A 16550-nucleotide genomic window follows, 5' to 3' on the forward strand; every position below is an offset into this window, starting at 1 on the left:
TAGTTTCTAAGGTAACATGATGGAGAAAAGCCCTCAAGGTTACGACCTGTTAAAGTTCACGCCGACACAACAACTGACTAAGGCGACAATTGCAAAGGAGTTTAAAACTTAGGTTACTTTTGAGCTGTCAGGCAGGTGAATATTTAATTTTTTTGACGATAATCTTGGTCCAATGAAGGCATCCCGGTTTTGTAGAGAAGGTGGCCACGTGACGGAGCCAGGCTGCAATACAGCTGTCGGTCGTTTAATACACTGCGCCGGAGAAGCAAGCGGGGTAGAAAGACTCGACGAGAGAAGAATAAAATCTATTCCGAACAAATATTATACTCACTCGTTGCGACACAACAGACCATGGACGGTTATGCGCTGACAGAAGAGGAGCTGTTTTCCTCCTGCCTCCCGAACCTCACCTGGGAGAATTCCTACGAGCAGGTAGGAATGTGACTCCTCAGTCTTCCTCCCCGACTCGGTTAAAGTATCAATGCTGTCCTTTGCCGCGTGCAGGTGCATGATTTGGGATTCATCCAATTCCCTTGATAAGCACAGTAAATAGCCCGTATGTATACTTAATACGCGTGGTAGGAATTAACCGTGTCTCTTGGCAAATGCGACAATTCAGTTGAAGCGTTTTTCTTTTTACGATCCTGGCATCGGCGTCTCACCATGTAGGCTACTTTACTGCACTACACCCCTCAAACTCAACTCGGGACCTCGAAGCAAGATCCACTCCTTTTTTTCATTGTTCCCCTCTAATCAGGGACTGATTTAGACCTGTAACACCATGTGGGTGTAATTATCAGGTAGAATAGAAAACCAGCAGGCTCCGGACTTGGTAGGGTAAGAGTCGAGTACCCCTGCACTACTCTGTCAGTTTGCCTGGAAACCCGACGTTTAATTGCATTGCATTGGATTATATGTCGGGCATAATTGAATTAGTAAAGTTTCCACTCACAACCTCTACAAGCCAGAATGTTGAATAAAATATTATTTTAAGGTATTTTATCGGTTGTAGGAAAGTATAATTACATCAACTTTTCAAAGTGCTGGGTTCAGATTACTATCATTTGAAGCATGTGCACAAGATAAGAGTACATGCAGGAAAAGCATGCATGTTTACCAAATTCATGCACGTGTTTACATGGTTTTGTCCATGCTTCAGAATATCAGAATGCACTACCAGTTCTTTGAAAAGTTGATGTATTTATACTTTCCTGTGGATATTGTTTCACATTCCTACCGCCAAAAGGACCAACAGCATGGACAACTGTTAAAGTACATTCAAATATAATTTTAATTAACATTCTGGTTTATGGAGGTCGTGAGAGGAAACTTTCCTGACTCACATTTCTGCACAATGTAGAATTCAATGCAATTCAACGTCGGGTTTCCAGGCAAACAGCCTGAGTGCTTGGGCTTCCCACTAAATAAACTTATTCTTATCACAACAGGTGACATCACCCCTTCAATATAGGTCCCTACCCTATTGAAGTTTAAAATGTTTAGGGTAGGGATGTCCCAATGATCCAAGATAGCACTAACTCTTAAGTATATCCTTAACTGTCATACATAACACATTATGAAATTGCAAAATTATACTGCACTACTAAGCAAAAAGGCAGTAACTGCTCAGTGTGGAACTGAGAAATGGCTTTTATTTACCTTGGTTTCACAGTATGCAGTTGCTGCTAACATGACCACCATTTCTCCAAAACACAATGCAATAGAGGCAGGATACTTGTCCACATGCTTAAGCATGTATTTAATGTAGCAAAAATTACATTAACTAATTTTCGACCAAATTAGCAGTTGCTGCCTTTTTGCTTGGTAGGGCAGTATAGGTTTTACTGCATAGTTTAAATACAAAGTTAGGCTATTTTACTAATTTAACATTTCATTTAATAGGCCTATACTGCCTCTGTCCCACTCAACAACATAGTTTTACCTTTCCATCTGCTGGCATCTGAAACTTTTGGTTCAGTTTGCTACTTGTGATATGCTGATAGAATCAAGCCCGGTCCTGGCCTTTCTGCTGTCCTTAGCAAAAATTGCTTCCCAATTGCTTCCCCGCAAAACCAGAATTGTCCCAGTAAGCAAAATGACATTGAAAAGACATCTAAAATATGTATTTTCCAGACGTTGAAGTTAGATTCATTTTAGGTTCTGAATGAAAGGTGAAAGTACATATTTTCCAGACTTTTAAAATGTGTTCTCCAGATGTTGAAATCCAGTTCATTTTCGGGTTCTGAATGAAAATTTGAAATATAATTTTTTTTGTCCTGAAGACATTGGGCGTCGAGCTGGCTGTGCTTACTGGGGTGTAGCTTACAGTGACACCCTGAAATGGCATTTTTATGAATGGCCATCTATGTAGTAGGTCTACAGTTTGTAAAACACCCCAAAAAGACATTGGTCCGTGCTTACTGACTTGTAGCCTACCGTGTCTGCCAATGGATCTGTATGAATGTCTATTCATGTGGTAGGCCTACCGTTTGTAAAACAGGCAGTTGCATTAGCTCTGAATATCAGTTACCCAAGTTTATCAGGAGTTATCCTGAGCCTATTTGCCATAAGTTTCAATTTGTTTACACAGTGGGAAATGCAGAAGTATTTTCTTTTTCGCTATGATCAGCTCGTCACAAATGTACGCATACAAACTTGAAACCACTGATAATGACAATTTAGCCCACGGGGTGAAACTCCACGGGGTGAAACTCCTGGACAGCAGCTGGGAGTAGTCTTGATACGGCGGTTAAGAGCGTTGTACTAGTAATCGAAAGGTCACTGGTTCAAATCCCTGATTAATCGGTCGATGTGCCCTTGACCAAGGCACTAAACTGTAATTGCTCCTGTAATTAACAAAAATGTATATATCCATTCCATGTTGTCCATTTTACTTTGACCTGTCCTGTTTTTAGGACATGTTTGTTAACATGTCAGCACATAATTTTTTTATTTGAATGGTTAGGCTATTTGATCAGAGAGAACTAACTGCATGATGTAAAAAGCAGAGGTGTGGACTCGAGTCACATGACTTGGACTCGAGTCACAAATATGATGACTTGCAACTCAACTTTGACTTTAACACCAATGACTCGTGACTTAACTTGGACTTGAGCCTTTTGACTCGAACTGACTTGATACCCTCCCCAAGCCCAAATGTAAAAAATTATGCTATTAAAAAAAGTGTGCAGCGCATCAACTCTTCATTTAACGGATTACATTTTGAATCGGACAGCAGCCAATCAAATTGTGCCAGCTGAGAAAAAGTTGCGTCTGGCAGTGCAGAGGAACGTCGGTGGGTGAATTCAGACGGAGCCCTTGGAAAGATGATACCCAAAATTATTACTTTCGCATATAAAGACTACGCAGTAGTCAACAAAAACGGATTGCAACTTACGAAACATGCAGGAACAAAATTAGACGGAGGCGCAACAACTTCCAACTTTGTTCAACATTTGAAACTGCACAAAGAATGGTAAGTCGTGGCTAATATAGCCGACAGCTATATATATAGCTTTTCAAGTATAGCATGTAGGCTAACGTAACGTTAAATAAATGAGCCTCCACACAGTCAGTAAGTGCGGGAACGTGATCATTGCACCCAAGATTGAGCTACAACTGGCTAGGCAGTTGGTAGCCTAAATCCTGCCTGATGTTACTGCTGTTCCTAAAACCTTTGACATACGTTAGCCTACTGTAACCACACAGAGAGTGTGTGTGTGTGTTAAGGTTTGGCGATTGTGTACAAGCCTACATCGCCTGATTGCGCCCCATAGCGATAGTTGATTGCTATGGGGGGAGGGGCGGGTCTTTCTCATGGCTAACCATGTATTTCCATGGAAATATTACGTTTATTTGGAAAGTAATAAATATATATATTTTTAAAAGCATTCATGATTTGCGTAAATGTAATATACTAACTATTACTCTTGTTAAAAATATGAAATGGTATTACATTTGGTAAAGAGCACATTATGACTTGTTTAGGACTCGAAACTCAGTTTAGGACTTGAGACTTTACTTGAGACTTGATTCGGACTTGCCTGTCTTGACTTGGGACTTGAGTGCTAAGACTTGATACTTACTTGTGACTTGTAAAACAATGACTTGGTCCTACCTCTGGTAAAAAGTGTCCATCTCATTACATTGTCATACATTTTGTCTCTAGGCTACATGATTTACAGTACCAGTCAAAAGTTTGGACACACCTACTCATTCAAGGGTTTTTCTTTATTTTTACTATTTTCTACATTGTAGAATAATAGTGAAGACATCAAAATTATGAAATAACACATGAAATCATGTAGTAACCAAAAAAGTGTTATACAAATCAATAATTTTATATTTGATCCGGTCGGGCAACATCTAAAAAATAGCGCCTGCTTGGTAGTGTGTACCGGTGCTCGACCAGTCGGTGAAAGCCAACATCGCCCACGACAGGGAACGGTTGATTTTCAAGGGCAGTGAATTCTATTATCTTGGCGTTAATGGATTTCGCCTTGAGTTGTCTCGCTGACATTTTCTTACTCTTTCAAATGACTGCTTGACTTGTTGACTGCTCGATCCACACAGCAGATGTGGGCTAGGTTAGGAATGCAAGCGCTATATTGTTTGTGGCGTCATTGCGTCATGTACCTACGTTTATATAGGTTTGCATGTCAGCTTTGACATCGGTTTTGCACATGGCCGTTAAACTAGACATCGGGCCGATGCCGATGTTGGCATTTTTAGCTAATATTGGCCGAATTCTGATATGCTTCAAGTTATTTTTTTATAAAAAAATGTCTTTTTTGTATTGTGTATCCATAGAATTAACCCAAAAGAAAGAATAAGTCTTATGCCAGGAGTCCTGTCAATCAGTCAGAACCAACAGGAACACAACATTGCTTTGAAAGAACATAAATCTGATATATTTGATAGACACTGGCTGGATGCTCCATAGACTACATTTTGTATTGAAATCATAAGTGAGTTATGACTTGGGACTCATTGTATATTATTTGGTGGTAGAGATGAAACGGTATGACAATTTCATACCACAATTATAGTAACCAAAATTATCACGTTATCAGTATTATTGCGGTATTGTTAAAATGTGCTGGAAATGTTCAAAAAGCACTGAAATCATTTCGCCAAGTTTTATATTGAAAACCAACAAGCAAAAAATTAAATTAGCAGCACTATGCACATTATGTGCATAAACATGAAAATAATAACATTAAAGATGGCACCATGTGGCCATGAGGTAGGTTTCCCTAGTGTAGGTTTAAATGAACACAACCTTAAGTAAGCACATCAAATAAACAAACAACTAATACAATTAGCAGCACTCACTTTGTAGTGAGGCACGGCAACCTTCATCAGCCTCAGAAAGCCAGGCCTCAACAATTTGAAATGGCATCATGTCCTTTGCGATGTGATATGAAAGGGCTGCAGTGAGGTCTTGAGCATTTTTTGATGCTTGCTCGAGTGTCCTTTTTAAACGCTTGCTCGAGTGTCTGTCACAACTGTAGATGATTATGCACCAGTAGCATCACTGTGTTTGCCTGCTGCACGCCCACTCTGTAACCAAGGGAATAGCAAATGTATTGTTGTGTTACATTATAATTATTATTATTCACACATTATAATTATTATTATTCACACACACACAGTCTATCTTCTGTGTTGCATTTGAGTATATGCAATGACCCCATGCACAATTTGCATAAATACAAATTAGTGATAGTATTTGCAATGAGCTCAACAATTGACATAAATACAGGAGTCTTGTATAGGAGTCTATAGTGTTTCTCCTGTTGGAACACTTTTACAACCAAGTCGACGTCTGCCGGATTTTAAATGAACAAAATATGTTGGTTGGGTGACTAAACTACATAACGTGTTATCGTGTGCAATGGGTGAATAGAGTCTGCAGACACATGATGCATACAGCAGCAGAATAACGTGTAGTGTTTTTACAGGAGTAGGTAACACTGAAAGCTTCAGTTTACATTATTGACACGCTATTAGCAAGTCTCAGACAAACCATGACATTTTCCCCCATTCTGAAGTCCCCACATCATGCATTGAGATAAGTTAACTTACCTTGCATTCGCTATAAAGTAGGTGGGTGGTGGTCATGAAGAGATTTGAAGTGTTACCCCCTTTCGCAGTGATAAAAACATTTTTTTTTGTGTGTTCTGCAGACAGGGTGACCATCTTCGATTATGTTTCCCTCAGCACTCTTGTAAAACCCAAAATATGACCACACTTCAGATTTGGTCCTCTTAGAAGGCTGTCACTGCCTTCTGCCATGTTTTGACACAAAACAAAACCCACGTTGCAGACTGTCGCTAACTTTGGTTGATGCTGGACAATAATAATAAAAAAAATTAAACGGTAATACTAATCGTCAGGATTTTTACCGTGGTTTATCGTGAAACCGGTAACCGTTTCATCCCTATTAAGTGGTTTTAATATGACTGGTATGCAATGTCTGTAGACGTGAAGCAACTTGATGTGATCTACGAGTTATTGGTGTTCAAACAACCTACCTGATGTAGAGCAGTATTGTCATGTTTTCATCCTGCAGCACTAGGCCTGCCGCTTTCACAGAAAAGAGGACAGCCATCTAGTGTTTGGAGAGAAGGACCTTATTCCTATTTTTGTTCAAATCATTCTGCTTTAAGACACTTATGTTGAGGTATGAAATCTGTCTTCATCGAATTCCAAGCATTCTCATTTGTGAACGCGTGAGCTATAATAATCTCCATAACGAGAATGGGAGCGAATGTATTTGCTGTGAATGTTCATTCACAGCAAATAGCTTTGAGCCCTCTTATGGCGCTTGATTGGTGCCAAAATATTGGCACGTTTTCTTGAATTCTTGATGCAAATTTACTTGGATGCCGTCCCCTGGGTTAAGGATACATTTCCTGGAAAGGTGTCTTTTTATGTAATTGTATTCAAGTCCAATACAGTTGGAGGAGGGCACATTGAAACAAAACACTTGCAGTTTAGCATGGAGAACTGTTTTGAATTACAAGCAATTGCGAATTAAAGCGGATTAGGTGTTTAAACCAGGCTTTTAATTGGCAATGCTCCAAAATCCTATTGCAACAGTATTTAGGCAGGGAAAAACAAAATCATCCCAAACATTATTAATAAGTCATTGTGATTGCCATATAATTCTGCCACCATTAAGACTTTGCCCATTTACATTAAGAAAACCGAGCAATTCTCAAAATGTGCAGATGTGTGGGGCAACAAACTAAGCCATGTAATTAATTAAAAACTCTGAGCCACCTAATTTCACACATTTACCATACAGATTATACAGAATACCAGGGAGGGACTTGTGCCTGCTACAGTATATGGGCTGCCTGCTGGACTCCCTCTTGGAGAGAGGCTGATATGGCCTGAAAGCTTCTTATAAACCTTATACCCAATAAAAAATCCCTTCTGCCAGGCCTGCTGCATGTGGCGAGATGGACACATTGCCTCTGCTTCTCGGCTCCTGCTACAGAATATATAATAGGGGAAATGTTGACACAGTCTGTCCTTGTGGCCAGATTATCCACTCTTGCTTGAGCACTGGGTAAAGGCTCTACATTATTCAGTCTGAGACACGGAGGCCGGGGGTAAACTGTGGAATCGCTGGCTCTTGCCGGGGGTTAGTGTGTGTCTGTGGTGGGTTGACTGCTTCTAATTCTAAATGAGTAGACAAGGAGACCACTGAGGTGGATGAGGAACAAGGGTTGACATGTCCACTTAATTTACCAAATTAACTCGGTCTTTGCGAAGGAAATGCAGCATACACGCCTTTCCTCTGGCTGGGGTTCTTCAGGCAGCTGTCCATGGTGCTGAAAGTTTCATCAGACATTTCTGCTGCGTGCCTTTTTAGAAATTCCAGCCTCGCTCCCTAGTCTGGCCCCTTCGCTCTTCAAAAGCGATGTATTCAGTTTGTCTCGACAAAGTGCACGAGCGCTCTCTGGCCTATCATCCAGAGGCTTCAAAAAGCTGCAAGTACCACAGCTCCGGTCTCAAAGTAGGTACTGAGTTTCCCCTTCAGCATATTTTATCACTGGTGAGTTCAGGTTGCGTAGCCACTCTGCTGAAGAGCTAAATGAAAATGCCACCTTATTCACTTCATGCGACGGTTCAGAACCATACTTTTGTACTGTGCAGCGTGTATCAAATTGTTTTTTCGTGGGAGTGTATGGTAAAGTACCTATACGTTTGACAGTATTAGATTTTCCATAGTGCTAACACTGCTGGTAGATTGAACACTAGGTTCATTTTTGTTTTTCATAAAGTTCACTCACTCCTGGAAGTCCTCAAACCAAGACAGACAGACAAACCCTTTTATATTTCAACTATTTGATATATACTATAATGGCTAAGTTGCTGTGAATTTATTACTCCAGTCTGTCAGTTCATGGCATTTTAAAGGGGCAATCTACAACTGCTACATATTTTATTTGACAAATTAATGATCTGTACTCATTGAAGAATATAACAAATAAATAAATGCCTCATGAGCTTAGTTCAACTGTTTTACCCCATCAGAACTGAAATATAAGTTTGTTTTACTCCAATGTCTATAAACAATGTTAATGTAAACCAACAAATATTCCAACAGATGTTATGGTTAAACTCAAATATACTGATTAATACTAAACCATTCTTTATGGAAAATGTTTTATTGTATATTATTTATTAATGATATTATGAATAGAAACCGAGTCATGTGCATCTATCGAAATGATATGGGAATATCTGCTCAATCCAAATTTACAGCTAGGGATGCATGATATATTGATGAACATATCGGAATCGGACGATATTAGCTAAAAATGCCAACATCGGTATTGGCTGACGCCTAGTTCAACGCAATGTTAAAAACCGATGTCAAAGCTACCGTGCATACCTATATAACGTAGGTACATGACGGAATAACGCCACATAATATTTAGCGATATACACGTGCAACGCAGCATTCCTAACCTAGCCCACAATGTCTGTTGTGTGGATCAAGCAGTCAACAAGTCGAGCAGTCATTCGAAAATTTCAGCGAGACAACTCAACTCCATTTACGCCAAAATAATGGAATTCCTTGCCCTTGACAATCAACCGTTCTCTGTCGTGGGTGATGTTGGCTTTCGCCGACTGGTCGAGCACCGGTACACACTACCAAGTGCGCTATTTTTCAGATGTTGCCCTACCGGAGTTACACAGTAATAGCGTCACTGCTATTAGCTTCACGACATACATAATATGGAACGCTGTTTGGGTCTTTGCGTGTCAAAAAGATACAGTAGCACTGTCAAAGCTGTACAAAAAGGTCTGCTAACACCGGCCATGAACGATGTGTTTACAATACCGCGTTGGTAATAAAGCATCATTTGTTCGACCGCAACTTCAGGGGTAGCTAGCACCACTACATCCAGCCTGAAACTGAGCAGTAGAAACTACAGTCATTTTCATTATTCTTAGCAATGATTTAGGAATCCTTGTGAGTAAGTATTGTTGTTCATCAGCTACTTAACCTTGTTGCCCAAAGCTAAAGTTATTAGCAGCAGCTAGCTTCATCTGGTTAGTGAGGTTTGACCGGACCGGCACAATAGTGGAATTTGTGGTTTGCCTTCAAAATTAAAGTATGTAAGTGACAATGACGCAAATGAATACAAATAGTAGAATTATGCCATACTATAGGCTAACCGTAAATTCCACTATTGTGTCTTATCCTTATTGTGACTAGCTTCACGTAGATGGGTCCGACCACCATTAATCAAATAAGAATGGTCTTATAAATTAGGGTCATTGTAGATGATGACACCTAGCTATATAAACTCTGCAAAAAAAGAAACGTCCTCTCACTGTCAACTGCGTTTATTTTCAGCAAACTTAACATGTGTAAATATTTGTACGAACATAACAAGATTCAACAACTGAGACATAAACTGAACAAGTTCCACAGACGTGACTAACAGAAATGGAATAATGTGTCCCTGAGCAAAGGGGGGAGGGGGGGGGGGTCAAAATCAGGTCCCAGACGTACTCAATGGGATTGAGATTCGGGCTCTTCGCTGGCCATGGCAGAACACTGCCATTCCTGTCTTGCAGGAAATCATGCACAGAACGAGCAGTATGGCTGGTGGCATTGTCATGCTGGAGGGTCATGTCAGGATGAGCCTGTAGGAAGGGTACCACATGAGGGAGGAGGATGTCTTCCCTGTAACGCACAGCGTTGAGATTGCTTGCAATGACAACAAGCTCAGCCCGATGATGCTGTTACACACTGCCCCAGACCATGACGGACCCTAACTTTTTTTGTCAGTGTGGTGTGTGTGTTTGTAACCTTTATTTAACTAGGCAAGTCAGTTAAGAACAAATTCTTATTTACAATGACGGCCCGGACGACACTGGGCCAATTGTGCGCCGCCCTATGGGACTCCCAATCACGGCCGGATGTGATACCGCCTGGATTCGAACCAGGGACTGTTATGCCTCTTGCACTGAGATGCAGTGCCTTAGACTGCTGTGTCCGTGTGTGTGATACCTATTTAACTGTTTTAGAATGCTTAAAAGGCCGCAAAAATGTTAATATCGGTATCGTTATTTTTTGGCAAAAATGTCATATCGGTGCATCACTACTTACAACCAACTGATTGCAGCACTACCACAAAAATGTAGGAGGCAAGTGGAAAATGGAGAATGTAGGGAACTTGTTTTCCTGCCATTTATTAAAGATACAAATTGGCTGAAAGGAATTGGCATAAATAGAAAAATATACCAGTTTCATTTGAGGACAAAAATTTGACAGCTGCGCCATACAGGTTACAAAATGGGGAAACATTTTCGATGTACCGATATATAGCATTTTGTTGGTGGCAAGAATTGTATATAATAATTTAAATTGAATAACAAAGTGTTGAATCAAGTGTAGTTAAAAAAAAAAAAAAGAATATATCATGGTTTATGTAGTGGTATGAAAAACTACACTTGATTCAACACTTAGTTATTCAATTTAAATTATTATATACAATTCTTGCCACCAAAAGAATGTTATATGCCCCATGCTATATATATATATATATAATCTCAGCTCTGTAGATTTTGCTGCGAAGAGACAGAATCAATAGGAGCAATACCAGAATAAATGATCTATGTAGCTTGTTTCTGGTCACAGGTTCAGGAATGGTTAAAAAATCATAACATGCACTTAAAATGAACCTTACAAATAGCAGTGTCGGGCGATTTGGAAAGCCATAGTCAGTCAATAAATAATATAATACTCATATAATCTTTAGCTCATCTGTGGATACTATACAATTAGAAAGGTAAAAAAATCATGGAAAACATCACAGCGCAATTGAAAAATATATGGCACATGGAAACCAAACGAGGGTGGTCTATGGTGATAGGTGGGATGGTCTGAGAGTGGCTGAGCGTTGGGATTAAAGGGTTTATGTTTGGTAATGTATTATTGTTATATGACTGCTTTATATAAAAGTACCATGTATGTATATGTAGCAGAAAAGCTGTAAAATATATATATATATATTTGTCCCCCGAAGAGGGGTTAATAAAGGTAAACCAATACTGTATAACCTTTAAAATATGGTCACAACTATAGTTTATATAATTGATGGTCAGTCCTTGCATCCATAGCTCTGTCTGAATTTCTCCAGCCCCATCCCTCAGATTTTTACAGAAACGGTGGCGGGAGTACGCTGTGTTACTGTTTTCAACTGTGGATTGCCCCTTTAAATATAAACAAAAGTCATAACATTTATTTCCACAAAAAGCTTTTTATTTTTTTAAACTTTTTAATATCTGTCCAAATGGTACTTGCTTGCCCTCATTATTGTGAATATTCTTACTTATTGAAGAGTTAGCAGACCCATTTCTGTCAATAAATTATAGTGCTCCCACAACATCTTGCTTGTCATATAAGCCCACGGGAGCAAGACACGTTAGCGGTTTAATGAGAGAACCTTGTTTACTTTGCAACATATTGCCATGATATGGATGTCTAATTATCTAATCAGACTTCATAAAAGTGCCACTACATACTCAACATTGACCTGCTAAATGACTTGCCTGCCTTTTTATATCACGCTATGTATAGGCTACATTGTTTGACTGAACACATAACAAGTATTGCTGAGGATCTTTTACAAGATATTACTGGCAACAGTACCCAGACAAGAACACGAAAGCTAGCTAAGAACTTACCTGCTTTAATTGGTCTGCAAAGATCAAATGAAGAGGAGCCTGTAATTTATTTATATTTTTTTGCTGTCTTATTTATTTATTTTTTCCAAACTTGTTGGTAATTTTTCAGTAAGGGGTTTTCTGTTTGTGAGCTAACAAGGTCTCTGAAATCACAACAGGATTCTCACAATTAAATTGTTTTATCACACTTCTATTTATACTGAACAAAAATATAAATGCAACATGCAACAATTTCAAGGATTTTAATGAGTTCTACAGTTCATATAAGGAAATCAGTCAGTTGAAATGAATGAATTAGGCCCTAATCTATGGATTTCACATGACTGGGGATACAGATATCCATCTGTTGGTCACAGATACCAAAAGAAAGTAGGGGTCTGGATCAGAGAAGCAGTCAGTATCTGGTGTGACCACCATTTGCCCCATGCAGCGCGACACAGCTCCTTCACATTGAGTTGAGCAGGCTATTGATTGTGGCCTGTGAAATGTTGTCCCACTCCTCTTCAATGGCTGTGCGAAGTTGCTGCATATTGGCAGGAACTGGAACACGCTGTGGTACACGATCCAGAGCATCCCAAACCTGCTCAATAGATGACATGTCTGGTGAGTATGCAGGCCGGCTGGCTTCTTGGGTTAAGAGAGCAGTGTGTCAAGAAGCAGTGCGGCTCGGAAGGGTCGTCTTTCAGAGGACGCATGGCTCTCGAACGTTCGCCTATCCCGAGTCCATACGGGAGTTGCAGTGACGGGACAAGACAGTAACTACCAATTTGATAAAGAGGTAAAATGTATTAACAAAAAAATAAACGCTCGCCCACACTATGCCATACACGTAGTCTGCGGTTGTGAGGCCGGTTGGACGTACTGCCAAATTCTCTAAACGACGTTGGAGGCAGGTTATGGTAGAGAAATGAAAATTCTATTCTCTGGCTACCGCTCTGGTGGACATTCCTGCAGTCAGCATGCCAATTGCACGCTCCCTTGAGACATCAGTGGCATTGTGTTGTGACAAAACTGCACATTTTACAGTTGTGGATGGATTATCTTGGCTAAGGAGAAATGCTAACTAACAGGGATGTAAACAAATTTGTTCACAAAATGTGAGCACAATAAGCTTTTTGTGCATATGTGAAATTTCTGGGGTCTTTTATTTCAGCTCATGAAACATGGGACCAACACTTTTTTACATGTTGAGTTTTATATTTTTGTTCAGTATTCATCTAACTTTTTATTATACTACTTCTGTGATTTAGCCTAGATATCATAGTTTTTATTGATGCACCGATATGACATTTTTGCCTGATATCCGATATTTTCCTTGCCAAAAGAACCGATACCAAAACACACACACATAGACGCAGCGGTCTAAAGCACTGCAGCTCAGTGCAAGAGGCGTCACTACAGTCCCTGGTTCGAATCCTGGCTGTATTACATCCGGCCGTCATTGGGAGTCCCATAGGGCGGCGCACAATTGGCCCAGTGTCGTGCGGGTTTGGCCCGAGGTAGGCCGTCATTGTAAATAAGAATTTGTACTTAACTGACTTGCCTAGTTAAATAAAGGTTACACACACACACACACACACACACCACACTGACCAAAAAGTAATTTCTTTGGCATTTACGTATGTCCCCACTACCAGTACCATAATCAAAACCTTTTTCTTTCACTTGCTGTGCTGTTTCTTTGTTCAGTCGTTTCATTCTCAACCAGGATTTCTATGGAACGCCGTTTGGGTCTTTGCATGTCAAAAAAGGTACACTTCAAATCACACTATTTGACGTGTCAAATAACACTTTGATATGTCAAATTATCTTGTTGACCAATCAGGACCTGAATGACTGCACGTCACAATTTAACGCGTTGATTTTTGTTGTTGTTGTTGTAGTTATTACACATTGATTACACTAGCACTCGTATTTCATATCGATACGTATGCTAAGATGTTGGTTAAGTTATCTCGCGCACCTACAGTGCTGGTCATTAAAAAAAAGCTAGCTAGCTCATGGATGCAAACAATGTTCTTTCCCAAAAACATAGCAAAACGACATATGTTTCAGTAGCTATAGTCAGCTAGCTAACTATATAGCTAGGTGTCATCATCTAAAATAACCCTAATTTATAAGACAGTTCTTATTTGATTAATGGTGGTCGGCCCCATCTATGTGAAGCTAGCCACATTAACGATTAGCCACAATTGTGGACTTTGCGGTTAGCCTTGAAAATAAAAGTATGTCATTGACAGTGATGCAAATGCATACAAATAGTATCATTTTTGAATAGATCATGCTAAACGAGTTTGGAATGTTATATACAATCAACAAAAGACAATTTGTTAATTTGACAAATCTGTTAACACTGGATGTATTATACTTTAGAATTGCATTGGGGGCATACTTATTTCACTGTACAATGACATGGGGTATCAGTCTACTCAGTGACACCCAGAGAACATTAGCATCGTAGCTCTTATTGTGGGACTCTGAAACAACTGTGAATTGAGACGCATTTATTGTCAAACTATCTGTAATGAACGACTATTCCAGAGGAAAAACAATACTGCGTGGATGTTTGGGAGTCTGATAACTCTGAGGAGGACGTTGGGAAAAAATATATTGCGTATTGAGTAGACTGTTACCACATATCATTGATCCCCAATCCTTAGGTAAAGCTGTACAGTGCAATATGAATGTCAATACACACAATAGGCTGACTGGGGAGGTGATTTCTCACAGTCCCGCGATAAGAGCTACAACGCTAATATTTGCGTAAACTCTTCACAATTGTGTTCTGTTGGTGTCACCGAGTAGACTGATACCCCATTTCATTGCTTCACATTCCAACCTTGTTTAACATTATCTAGTCTAAATATGGCATGATTCCACCAATTGTAACCTTCTGCATCACTGTCAAAAAGGTACTTTATTTTGAAGGCCAACCGCAAAAAACTACTATTATGCCTAATCCTTATTGTGGCTAGCTTCACAACACATAACCCGGTCAGGTCGAGCATCACTAGCCAGATGAAGCTAGCTGGCTGCTTATAACGTTAGCTTTGGGCAACAGGGTTAAGTAGCTGGCTAGCTATTTATTTTCATGAACTGAAGTTCAATTTCAATAGGTGACAAAGTGGCTACCTAGCTAATAGTTCCTAAATCATTGCTAAGAATTATAAAAATGACTGCAGTTTCATTGTTTTCAGGCTGGTTGTATTGGTGCTAGCTAGGTATCACGCTAAAGCTAGCTGGCTACCCCAGAAGTTGCGGTCTGACAAATAATGCTTTATTACTTTATTTATTAGTTGAAGCTCGCATCCGCTACAAGACCATGGTGCTTGCCTACGGAGCTGTGAGGGGAACGGCACCTCCGTACCTTCAGGCTCTGATCAGGCCCTACACCCAAACAAGGGCACTGCGTTCATCCACCTCTGGCCTGCTCGCCTCCCTACCTCTGAGGAAGTACAGTTCCCGCTCAGCCCAGTCAAAACTGTTCGCTGCTCTGGCACCCCAATGGTGGAACAAACTCCCTCACGACGCCAGGTCAGCGGAGTCAATCACCACCTTCCGGAAACACCTGAAACCCCACCTCTTTAAGGAATACCTAGGATAGGATAAAGTAATCCTTCTAACCCCCCCCCCCCCCCCCTTAAAAGAGTTAGATGCACTATTGTAAAGTGGTTGTTCCACTGGATATCATAAGGTGAATGCACCAATTTGTAAGTCGCTCTGGATAAGAGCGTCTGCTAAATGACTTAAATGTAAATGTAAATTACCAGCGCGGTATTGTAAACACATCGTTCATGGCCGGTGTTTGCTTGTTTGCAGACTTTTTTTGTACAGCTTTGACAGTGCTACTGTGATGGCGCTTGGCTTGCACGTGCACATTCAGAACACACAACATTCTATAATAGAACTGTGTTGTTTGATGTGTCAAATTAAACGCTTATTTAACGCGTCAAATAGTGTTTTTTGACGTGCACCTTTTTTGACACGCAAAGTCCTAAATGGCCTTCCATAGTATGGCGTGAAGTTAATAGCAGTGACGCCATTACTGTGTAACTCCGGTAGGGAAACATCTGAACAATAGCGCCTTTGGTAATGTTAGTGTGTACCGGTGCTCGACCATTCGCGAAAGCCAACATCACCCACGACAGAGAACGGTTGATTGTCAGGGGCAAGGAATTCCATTATCTTGGTGTTAATGGATATCACCTTTGAGTTGTCTCGCTGAAATTATCTTACTCTTTCAAATGACTGCTCGACTTGGCTGCTCGGTCCACACAGCAGACATTGGGGGCTAGGTCAAGGAATGCCGTGTTGCAGGTGTAGTACAA

General features: G+C 40.2%; 1 protein-coding gene across 1 annotated transcript in view; it reads left to right on the forward strand.

Annotated features, from left to right (window-relative positions):
- Positions 1 to 208: 208 nt before the first annotated feature.
- LOC139534239 (peroxisome proliferator-activated receptor gamma coactivator 1-alpha-like) overlaps positions 209 to 16550 on the forward strand; it is a 417675-nt gene continuing 401333 nt past the window's right edge. The window contains exon 1 of the mRNA XM_071333188.1: positions 209 to 432. Within this exon, the coding sequence (XP_071189289.1) occupies positions 352 to 432 (81 nt within the window). The 5' untranslated portion in view covers positions 209 to 351. The remainder of the gene's footprint in view (positions 433 to 16550) is intronic.

This window comes from Salvelinus alpinus, chromosome 11, assembly GCF_045679555.1.
Source record: "Salvelinus alpinus chromosome 11, SLU_Salpinus.1, whole genome shotgun sequence".
NCBI classification, from domain to species: domain Eukaryota; kingdom Metazoa; phylum Chordata; class Actinopteri; order Salmoniformes; family Salmonidae; genus Salvelinus; species Salvelinus alpinus.